Here is a 12187-nt window from a genome sequence, read left to right as displayed (position 1 = left end):
ATGACAGGTTATGCAATGTAGGCCTTTTTGTCAAACGCTAAACGCTTATTTAAAAGTTTAATAGGCCTACACGTTGCAACCAAAAATTAGCACTGTGCTTAAAAGTTTGTTAACCTAAAGAACAGCCGTGACATAATATTAAAATGGTAATATCTCTACTAATTAACTTGTGATTAAAGGCTTATCCACGTAAGAGAGGATAGAAAAGGAGTGCCCATGTTCGGAAGTATTGAACGTTGAAGAATGCTACGAAGTTATGACGATGTCTAGCAGCTTTTCCTGTCAGTGATTGCCCTTTATAATCCGGATGACGACTTGGAAAATCATTTCCAACATTTTTTACGCAATAAAATGGCTAGAATACAAGTAAATATATTTTCTGCAATTCTTTGTATTTGCTTTGTCGAAGCTCTTAAAACTATCGATGAAAAACATGAAGTTGTCCTAAACGTAGAGCATGGTGTTAACCTGAAGTGGAGAGTTGACGGAGAAGACATTCTCTTTGAGATGAGTGCTGTAACTCGTGGTTATGTAGCCGTTGGGTTTTCTCCTAATGGTGGAATGCCTGGTTCTGATATTGTAGTTGGATGGGTGAACAACGGCAAAGCATTCGTATCTGTAAGTTTCTTTTTTTAAAGCCTATAGAGAGGTGATTTAAGCTGGTAAAATACTAATACAGTATACTATAATGTGAAAATGGTATATATAGACAGACATTTTGTAATTAGACACCGGTACTAAAATAAGTCATAGTATAAGTTTAGTTTGACACCAATTCTAACCAGGCCTAACCTTTTGGAAACATAGCTAGATTTTTTTATTTTGCCAGAACCGAGAGTATAAGTTTGGAGAATTTACTGTAGTACTGAAATGATTGAATGAGTTTTTAGCTTGAGGTTATACTAACTATGGAAGAAGTAAACCGGTTTTTAATTATGTATGGTATCCATGGCAAACAATTTGTCATAATTTTAAAATGGCAACCTTTTACCGATTTAAATGACTACATATTAAAGAGTGTGTTATTTTGGTGGCAACCTGTAATGGACACAAAATGTATATATATGTGTCCGTCGGACTGTTTTATTAACAATTAAATCATCAAAAGTTATTACTTAATACACTTTTAATGAATATAAGATATTGACGATGACCAAGCAATTAAGGTAAATTGTTGTTGAAGGAACACTAGCACCTAAACAGTAGCCTAGGGTACAGGGACAAGTAGATACATACAGTATATTCGGATAAGCATTCCACAGAGGTGTTTGGTGGCACAAAATGATTGAAGGCAGTTGTTTGAATTGTCAAGAAGCAAATCTGCAGTGGGACTGTAAAAAAACTTAATCGGCAATCATTACAACGATTACGGTGATTGAAGCCCAGAATTATTAGAAATTAGAGGAGTCATAATAAGTGTTTCGTAGGCCTATTGTTGATTTCCCAACAGTTTAGAACACTTTAGAACACACTATTGAGCAGTTTTAAATGGGTTTCTGTTTTCATAACAGTGCCGATCCAGACATGAAATCTGATCCATAGGCCTATGACTATTTTTAATTCTTCGAAGCAGATTTATACCATAATTGTAAACTTTAAAGCTTCCTTATTTGCATACTATTGGAAGAAAATACAGAGCTTTATTGTTTTACTTTTCTTTTTTATTTAGCCGGCGGCAAAAAAACAGTCAAGTACAGTTGTTTTTAAGAGTAAAGATAGACAGAATATTAAATTAAAAATTCCTTATTTGGTAATACATTACAACTAAATAATAGAAAAACACTCGGCATTTGTTTCACATTTGGTAATACAGTATATACTGTATAGACCATAACTTCCACTTACTTACAATCAATGAAACATATTGGAAACCACACATCTGGAGAGGCTTATGTAAAATGTAGATGACATGACTCTTTCTGATTTGTGCTCAATTTTTAAAAATTCTATACGGTACTGCATAGTATACAATGTAAGTTAATAATAATAAAATGTTATATAAACACTGTTTGTATTGCTTTCATATTTCATATTTCATGTTCTCATATTTCATGTTTGTATAATAGCTAATATATGTAATTTTCACATTTGACGTCTTCAAAAGAGCCGACTTGGTTACGGATTCATAATGTTCGCACATAACATGGCTTATGAAAGTTTAATTAAACTCTCCAAAAATGTTAATAACAATAAAAGGAAATGTCAATATAAAAACTGCATCTAGACCTGTTTCCCAAGAATCTAAAAAACAAAATTAAACTGTTTCAGACCAGTATTTGTTAATTAATGCTATTGTTTCCATAAAAGGACCGATACGCAAATGACTTCAAAAAGCCTGAAGCTGATTCGTCTCAAGACTATGAACTCCTTTACGGATATGAAAAAAATGGTAAAACAACTATTGGATTCACAAGGAAGTTGCATACATGTGACCCGAAAGATTACACCATTACAGTAAGTTATACAATCATGTAACTAATTTACACTTTTGGTACGTTTCAAATCGCCTAGAAAGAAACTCCGGGGTTCACATAAAAGTAAAACAAGGGTTGACAAAAACTTGACTGTGAACGAATCTGTGGTAATTGGAAACATTAATGGTCCTATACTCTTTCAAACTAAATACAGAACATTTTGCATAAACGAATTTTGATGTTTTCTAATGTTTCTATCAAAAAAGTAGTTTTCTCAAAGGCAAACTGCGGTTTTTTGTTTAAATAATTATTTACTGTATGTAGACCTATACATTCTTTAATAAGAACAACTTTAAACTCGTATCTAAAATGTTGATAGTAATTACCCAAGTAGTATAAAATACTCTGTTTTGAATTGCTTCAAATTATCTAGTTTCATCATTTATATCGGGTTTTTTTTCATCAACCTTAAACATGTCTATAGTCTCTCAAGGAGATTCGTTGCAACAACCTTGCAACCTGGTACTCCACCACCACAATCCATAATAAAGGCATGAGCATGAAAGCGGAAACTACAACAAAACATACTAATGCTTGGTTATCAATAATATTAGGCCACAAAGACGTTAAAATGCCATGTTTTTCGTTTCGTTTTATTTTTCCACATAATAAATTGTAAGAAAACATATTTTTTTTTTTAAATTCATTATATTTATGTATACTCAAGTAAGCCAAAAAGGTCTTTAAGGCTGAGTTTCCAAATGAAATTACATTGTACATGGTAAAACATAAGAATAATTTCTAAATTTTTAGTTGAGTATCAAAAGAAAAAGTAAGATATTAATTCCATAGGAGCAAACTATCTCATGAATATTGATGTATTACATTTGTATAATTATGAGTGAGTTTCCTATTGTTTCGATTGCTTCATTTAGGGTGACACATCAAGAATAATTTGGGCTATCAATGATAATGATCCTGACAAATCAGACGATCTGCAGTACCATAGAACGGCCAGAGGTGTTCGATCTGTTGTAATTCTAGACTCCACCTTCAAGCTACGTGAACTGCCAGAGGATGGAAAGTATTTTGATATGTTAATGCCAAATGTGAGTTGTATTGGTATTGTACCTAATAATTATTATTACAATGTTGAGGATAACAATATAGGCCTACGGATGATGTTTAATGCAATATAACATTTTTTGTCTTATGTAGGATCGACCCACTTTTATTTCTTCATCAATAAAATGTTCGTTTACAATGAGTACATTGAGCACATGAGTAATGTAATGATACAATACAATATAATTGACATTAACTAACTTTCAGTACAAAAAAATTCCTCTATGTTATACACTCTTTACACGTTTTTCAATCCTTAACAATGTACGTATAATTTACCACAGAATTCTTAATTTTATAACTCTTTTTATCTCTTTCAGGCAAGTTATATTTTACTTTACCTAAATATCAATTTTATAAACGTTAATTTTATACCTTGCTAAATTGTTACGGTCCATATCTGACCACATTTTTTTTGCCTTTTCTTTATTTATTAAAAACTCACAATTGATTATATCTTCTAACTCCGCAGTGAACATTAACCATGGACATTTTTTAACAAGTCCTAGTCTGTGTTTGACTTTATTTTTAATGCAATATAACATAATAGAAACATACAAAGTTTCAAGATGGAAGGAGCGAGTCAAATTGCCGAGTGGTTAACTAGCCAACAATAACGGCATGGATTCGAGACCGACTCGCTTCTTGTTCTGGTGGTGGAACAAGTCTTCTCGGATAAGAACATACACCGTAGGTCCAGTGTTACACCGTAGGTCCAGTGTACACAGATATAACCCCTGTTCATCATTCTAGACGAGTATGGGGATTTACCCGGTGAACTGGTTCACAAAATAAATAGCACATGTATCAGGGGGATTACCATCTTTGTGATGTGTGATAGGACAGTGATTAATAATTTACTATTGGTAATCCTCGGTCACTTGCGCCTAAAGACATAACATCAAAATTAAAGTTTGAAGAAGTATGTTCGATGATAAGAATGCTTATTTTTTAACAATTATTATGACAATGAATTATTATTCAATACTAATAAAAATGGTAATAACGATTAATGACCTCATTGTATAACTGGATTATAATAAAGTAGTAATTCATTATTGTTGTTTGTGATAGAAGAAAGCATGTTAGACCTATTAGAGACCTCGTGTTTCAAGAAACACGAGAAGGAAGAGTTTGATGAAAGTATATCGATGATAACATTCTAATTTTTACAATTATGAATTACATAATACTATATTTGTAGGTGTCGGTACCGAATGACGACACGACGTATTGGTGTTCTCCATTTCTAGTGCCAAAGTTTGATAAACCTGTGCAGGTATTTCGTGTAAGTGTAGATATGTTCTTGTCAAAACGTCAATGCCTTCCAAAAAAAGGATTATAAAATAAGTTTACTTGTTTCCGGAGCTGAGCATCTGCTGGATCCGGAGTCGAGGCTAAGCTATGCCTATAAGCCCCTTTTGAAAATGACATCATATCTCGAATACGGCGAACATTTTAAAGGGTGTTTGTTTTACTCGCTTTTACATATTTTACATGTATTCGTGTATAAATTTAAAACTTGCTTATATTATGTATTTGTGTTTAGTTTGACACCATAGTTCAAAAAGGTCATGAGGCTCTTGTTCATCACATGATTATTTACGGCTGCACTGGCGACTACGACTCTGTCTCTCATTGGGCAGATTTGTGCATAAGAAAAAATATGCCACCCGAACTTGAAAAATGCGTAAGAGTGATTTACGCATGGGCAGTCGGTGCTGGGGTAAGTTTGTATCATGCTTATGATATCCAGTCTGAAGAAAGACATTATGATTAGGGCCTACAAAAGAAACTCTAATTTTTTCACAAAACACTAATTTAGAGGATTTGGTTTAAGAAGGAACTATGCATGTTTTACCGTATACTCCATGTAGTGCTGTAGCTTTTTACAGTAATATACAAATGGAAATGAAATAAATATACAGTATTCTTTTACCCATTCAGCCGTTTGAATTTCCGGAACATGTTGGCCTATCACTTGGTGGAGCAAACGACCCAACGTTCATGTATATCGAAATGCATTATGATAATCCTGAACGTAGATCAGGTAGGTATTGTCGACATTCGCATTTATTTGCTTGGTCTGAAAACAGTTTGTAACTGAGAAAGCTCGAAAAAACAAATCCCTGTACTATTAATATACGTAATAAAATAAAATATATATTCATTTCAATACTAGTTTTTGGTAACTTAAAAATCCTTTAATTGTAAGTTTTTTTTTCACAAAAAATTAAATCCATAAGTTAAAAAACAAATGTTTAACAATACATAGAAATGGCATTTTTAAGGACGACCGTTCCTAAAATAGTTAATCACTCTAAATTTCATATTTAAGATTTCGTGGATAGTTCTGGACTTCGACTCCATTATATACCTGCAAGACGCGAGTACGATCTTGATGTATGGATGGTCGGAGAGGCATTTGAAACAAAAGCACATATGATTCCACCAAAAGAAACTTCTTTTAAAACGTTTGGTTATTGTTCTGGAGAGTGTACACAGGCAGTAAGTATTAATTATACAATTACTTTTCCATAACAGATGAAGTAAAAATATAAATTAGCAATTTGACCAATCATAAGAGATGAATTTTTCGAACAGACGCTTGTCATTGGTTGCTTAGCTTGCGTTGCGCTTACGCGTTATAGTGCAAACCAAGGTTTCTATAATAATTGACAGTTTTAAAGCTGGATATACTTCCGGTAAAATACACCTTTCCTGTTACGTAATCTGTTTAAGTTCCGCTTAATGGTGCAAGATCGATCTAGATAGACTTTCCAAAGTAATAAGGCCACATCCGGCCTATAGTTATTAGAAAACGTACCCTATCCCAACTAATTTTTAAAGTGTTTTTTCCTTATAAATTGTTGTGTTTTATTTTTTAGCAAATAGAATAAATGTTATTTTTGATTAATTGATTGAGTGATGAAATATTTTTTTAAAGAGTATGAAAGAAGATGTCAAAGTATTCGCAGTTTTACTTCATGGTCATCTTGCACGTAAGTATCCAGCTAATTCTCGTATGGTATCATAGAGAAAATACATCATGAACATCGTCCTCCTGAAGGCACAGTATCTTGAGAGGCTAATACAGTGTCCCGGATGAAGGTTGCTGCGTCAGAAGGGGATGGTGCATAATAATTATATTACAGTACATTTTCGCAGACATGATGACGCCACTTATATCGGTGGTTGAAATACTACAATTCTTAGAAAAAATAAACATTCACAATCTCCTCTTTTTTTTCAGTTCGACAAATCAATCTTCAACAATATCGAAATGGTACACTTATTAGTGAAGTGCGTGACGATAATTATGATTTTAATCTGCAAGAAACCCGAAATACACCCGAAATTATATACAAACCGGTATGCATATTATGATAATTTTCAACATGTTCACCAATTTATTTCTGAAAACAGTTAATCATCAAGCATATCACTGTGTGTGGTAGAACAGCATGGTACTGTATTCGTAGACCTATCAATGCAATCTAACAACAGGACGCTGAGCTCCGTTAGGAGATCAAAGGATTTACGTGTGGTTGCGACACATCAGTTGCCCTAAACAATCAAGTGTGAATATCAATTTTCACTCCATGATATTTTTATATTCAATAAACATTTTTTTTGTAGGGAGATGATTTTGTAGTGACATGTTCTTACGATACAATGGACAGAGAAAACATTACATTTGTAAGTATTTTCAAGACAATAATAATTCAATGTTATTATATTTATTTATTATTGTAATTTCACTCTTCCCTGGTTTTACGTAATATTAATAAAAAGATAATTATTTTTACACATATGGCGTTTCATATACATACTACTTGAGTTTAAAAAAAAATCATAATAACTATAACCGTACAGCCTTGGGTAAAGTCTACGTCATATGCAATAAACCGCTACATCTTCGTTTCAGGGTGGTATAGGAACCCACGAAGAGATGTGTTTAGCATTTATATACTACTATCCGCGGAGAGCTAACTTCACTTTCTGTATATCTAATCCTACATGGGATAGTATCAGCAACGAATTTGGAATTAACACTAACAACGGGTAAGCCAAGGATGACTTTTTCCAAATGAGAAATAACATTAGCCGAATTACTCGAGGACATCACCTGAGATTTTTCAAGCCTATTTTCCATAAAGGATTGAACTGTAGAAGACATACCTTCTCGCAACGAGTAATAAACCATTGGAACAGTTTACCAGCTGACGTTGTTAATTCTGAGACCACTAACACCTTCAAGAATCGCATCGACAAAATGTAGTTGATATGGGGTTAAAAAGGCATTCGCCTAAACTTTCCCATTATAACTAAACTAAACTAAACTAAACTAAGAAAAACGAACTTACAAAATGACAAATTATGAAAATTAGACGCCAATTTATAAATCATAAAAGAATCAGTGTTCGGGTTTGTCAAATTTTAACATCAGATTTAGCTATATACTTTCAATACGTGTTTTAAAGACATCTTGTGCTACTTTTTATACTTCTACAATAGTTAAAATAAATTTATTTGATTTTACAGAACTCTTATTGTCAGCAATATAACAGATATAACAGACTTAGATGGAAAAGAACTAAAGGATAGTTTGAAAGAAGTAGCGTACCATGGGGCACGTTATGAAGTTTGCGGATTTGTCAGTGTATGTATAATAAACAAAGCTTGGTAAACGCAACGCAAGCAACAGATCGAATAATCCACGCTTGTGATTGGTCAAATTATCACTTGCGTTGCGCCTACGCGTCCTTGTGTTGCGTCTCTAAAGCTTGGTTCCCACTAGAACGTAACGCAAGGACGTAAACGCAACGCAAGCGTTTTAACCAATGACAAGCGAAGTTATAGACAGTTAGCAATCACAAGCGAATAAGCCATCGCTAGTGATTGGTCAATTCACTTGCGTTGCGTTATGTCCTTGTGTTACGTCGCTAGTGGGAACCACGCTTAAGTAGGAAGTATTTAAGTAGGCTTAAGTACAGCCACGTCGCTTGGTTCTCACTAGAGACGCAACGCAAGTACATAGATGCAACGCAAGTCAGTTCAATGGGAACTATTTAAACACGATGCTTACCGGCCTCGACGTTGCCTATTCCTCCTGTCGGTCCGATGATGGAGAAATCTGTCCGCAAATTCAATGACTATAAATTGGCTAATTTAATCCGTTTATAAAAAATTGTGTAAGTCTACATCTCTTAATAACAAACTTGTTTTGATTTCATACAGCATGGCGTACGAGAGTTTCCTCCAAAGTGGTTTAAAGATGATAGACGTATCGTTAAGCACGAGGCATGCGCAATGACCGTTTTCAGTGGGAGTAGCAAGACGATGGGAACATTAACGGCCACCGTAATTCTAGCAGCTTTTGTCATTTCAATATTGTTTTAGAATATGGCCCAGTAGCAACACGTTCTAACTATATAACAACAACTAACACTTGTACATTTCGGAATGTAATATGTTTGCAATATAGTTTGAAACTGTACTTTTGTATAGAATGTTTGACTGAGTTTTGATAATCAATATTAATATGATAATACAGTAGCATATTCAATATTTTCATGTTTTAGCAAGGCAATCATCATCAAGAAGCTGAGCTCGCCTCATTGCGAAGAATAGGAACTAATAATCTTTTGATTTTGTAATAATTGGCTGACAAAATTCACACTATAGTTGCGGTTTATACCAATTACACTCCGGTTTCTGTGGAACTGATCGTGTCGCAACCACACATAAAACCTTTGATCTGACGAAGCTCGGCATCTTGTTGTTAGAGTAAATTCCGCATGTAGAGAACACTAAACGCGTCCTGTCTTATTGCGAATAAAGTGTAATTATTAGTATGTTTAAAATAATGTAACGCGTCAGCTAATTTTCTAGGTCTATGTTTTATAGTTATTAATTAGTTATGACTACCTCTTCTTTACGGTCAATAGGATTATTATTTAGCACTAGAGGCTTATTGTGAAGAAATGGTAGGCTTTACAAAACAATACCTGTACGCATTATTGTAACCGCAGTTAATTTTATAAGGTCTATGTTTTAAGTCCGATTACTTAACCGGTAGTAATTATTATTTTACAGGCAAAAATATATTCAATGCTAGCTGTATACATTTTTCAATCGAATTCATTCAATTACTAATAGGGCTTAAATAAATAATAATAGATTAATACATATTGTGCAATTCTTATTATCTGAATGTAAATAAGAGGTAGGGTGGAAAAAAGGAATACGAGAGGGAGAGAGGGAATTCAATTGAGCGCTGGAAATAAAAGTAGTTGTGAAAGGTAAATTTGTTTTATGAAATATTGTGAGAAAATATTTATTTCAGTTTGTATGAGCAGGGAGTTGCCTAATTAACTCCCTAGAAGAGAGAAATAAAAACGAAATGTATTCGCAGTTAAATTCATAATAATATTATGTAATAATGGTATTAAAATTATACTATGATATCATGATGTTTTTAATTTATCTATTTGTTTTACAATGGTTTTTTAAGTAACATTGTTTAGGACTAGACCCTGGACTATACTTAGTCTACATTGTGATCAGTTATTGATGACGTTTGTGCCGAGTGACCAAATCTAGACAGCGCAAATTTGTTTCTGATTTTAAAAAAGGTCCACTTATTTAGGCCTGACATTTATAACGCTTAAAATATCTCTCTTTTAAAATCAAAGAAAAACAATATTTATTTTTAATTCCAAAAAAAAAAAAAAAAAAAGATCCGTAGAGGTTCGAACCCAATCTACTAGAGCTGAGAGCATCTAAACCTGAGCATTACCCGTTACGCCACAAAGCAGTACATGACTGAATAGCTGATAATAGTCTATTTATACGTGTATTACGTAATTCATCATTACGTAATAAATATCCTATTAACCTTGTTAAAACCAAAATGACCAGTTGGCTCAGTCGCCTGAGCGTCGTGGTGACAACACGTAGGTCGTGGGTTCGATTCCCACGCTGGTCGGTGGAATAGAGTTAAAGGTATGCGACCACTGTGTTTGGGGTTCACAGATTATACGTCCCCCTTTCCACCACACATCATGAGGCGACAACATCTATGCATCTGGTGATGTGCTGGAAACGACCCCAAAAGGCTGTGGCAGGGCCTTAGTGCTGAGGCAGGAAGAGCACATGTAACACCTTTTTTGTTATTTAATTTTTTTTTTTAAACCTGTATTCGATCTCGTCAATTTTATGTTTGTCGCCCTCAATTTTAAAAGAAATTGAATTTATTTTTATCGCAGGTGTACGAAACGGTTTGGAATGCCGTGCGTTGTTATGCAAAGGTTGTGCAGGTGTAGTGAAAAAAGACGGTAGTGTTAGTCATTCGCGGTCAACATGCCACGCTGTTAAATTTTGATTTTGTTAATCAATGTTGCTACATTGGTATTGTAATATGTTATGAATACACGTTTATGATAGTTGGTGTGTATGGCCGCACCGTCCCAGAATAAACATGTTTTAAACAGATAGTTTGTCTCCGATAGTATTTGTATGGGGTTAATGGAGAGTGAAATAAGATAAAATTTAGAACATTTGCAAAGATGCCGATTTCTAGACCAATTTCGAAACTTAGACTAATTTCGCCACCGGGCTAGGCCTTAGGCATCATATACGAAGTCGAGTTTTAAGTAGAAAACCCAACCTAAAATGTTGAAGTAGCATCTGGATAGTTGAAATTTTAACATTATCATAATTATCATAGGTGATTATATATAGTAATAAGTATAAGTGTAATTCTGGGCTCTATTTTCATTATTAGCTCTGCCCCCCAAACATGGTGGGATAGTATATACTGCCTGGAGACTTAATATTCAATTTTATATTTCAATGAATAGGTGCACTTTCCGTGGACAAGCTCTATTGTCCTGGTGTGATTCTTATATAGTTTGTTTCATATAATTTAAAATCATGTAAAGTGCCATTTTTTCGGGCAGCAGGAACCTATGCAGCCTATTTTTCAAAATTGCCTTTGCTCAGCCCTAAGCATGGTGGGGTACTAAAAATTCTTATAAATGTTGTTTGAAAAAAATAACAGATGTCATTTCCGAGAACCTTACAGCTCTATTTTAAACAGTTTGGTATGCCGTGCGTTGTTATGCAAATGAGTTTATGCAGGTGTATTATTGGGAAGAAGGTATGTTAGTCATTCGCCACACTGTTAAATTTTGATGTTGTTAACCTTTACATTAGAAGATTGTTCATTCAGATCATGTAAATAAAACATTTTCCAGGCGGGAACCTAGCAGCTCTTCTCTTTTAGTTTGCAAAAGTAATTTCGAAAAGAACTAAAAATGAAGGAGCACATGGGCTTCTTTTCGAGGTTTTATGGCAGTCTATTTAATAATGGAAAATAATGCCATGCAACTTTGTTTCTGATTTCAAAAAAGGTCCACTTTTTTAGGCCTAACATTTACAACAGAATAAACCGCCACCGGGCGAAGGCGAGTTTTTTAAAGTAGAAAACCCCTCCTAAAATGTTGAAGTCGCGTCCGTATAGTTGAAATTTTAAAATAATTATCATAGGTGATTATGTATAGTAATAAGTATAAGTGAAATTCTGGGCTCTATTTCATTATTAGCTCTTTTATATTATATATATTATATTTTTTTAAAGCAGA

At 33.8% G+C, this 12187-nt stretch overlaps 1 protein-coding gene across 1 annotated transcript; it reads left to right on the top strand.

The window, feature by feature from the left end:
• Positions 1-339: 339 nt before the first annotated feature.
• On the top strand, positions 340-10066 carry LOC140056652 (DBH-like monooxygenase protein 1 homolog). Its single transcript, XM_072102099.1, has 13 exons — positions 340-618; positions 2308-2454; positions 3350-3523; positions 4744-4827; positions 5089-5265; positions 5487-5589; positions 5878-6047; positions 6487-6541; positions 6793-6911; positions 7179-7238; positions 7468-7604; positions 8085-8202; positions 8781-10066. The coding sequence occupies exons 1-13, from the start codon at positions 352-354 to the stop codon at positions 8940-8942; spliced, it is 1773 nt and encodes a 590-aa protein (XP_071958200.1). The 5' UTR covers positions 340-351; the 3' UTR covers positions 8943-10066.
• Positions 10067-12187: the final 2121 nt, after the last annotated feature.

Source organism: Antedon mediterranea, chromosome 8, assembly GCF_964355755.1.
Source record: "Antedon mediterranea chromosome 8, ecAntMedi1.1, whole genome shotgun sequence".
In the NCBI taxonomy this organism is placed as follows: Eukaryota; Metazoa; Echinodermata; class Crinoidea; order Comatulida; family Antedonidae; genus Antedon; species Antedon mediterranea.
The sequence above is the reverse complement of the archived record's forward strand: the minus strand, read 5'-3'. Positions and strand labels throughout refer to the sequence as shown.

Bases quoted from the DNA above. Each gene is read 5' to 3' on its own strand.
- LOC140056652 (XM_072102099.1), top strand. From the start codon at position 352: ATGGCTAGAATACAAGTAAATATATTTTCTGCAATTCTTTGTATTTGC. The intron at 5,266-5,486 runs GTAAGTTTGTAT...TTACCCATTCAG, and splicing joins CATGGGCAGTCGGTGCTGGG to CCGTTTGAATTTCCGGAACA. The intron at 7,605-8,084 runs GTAAGCCAAGGA...TTGATTTTACAG, and splicing joins GGAATTAACACTAACAACGG to AACTCTTATTGTCAGCAATA.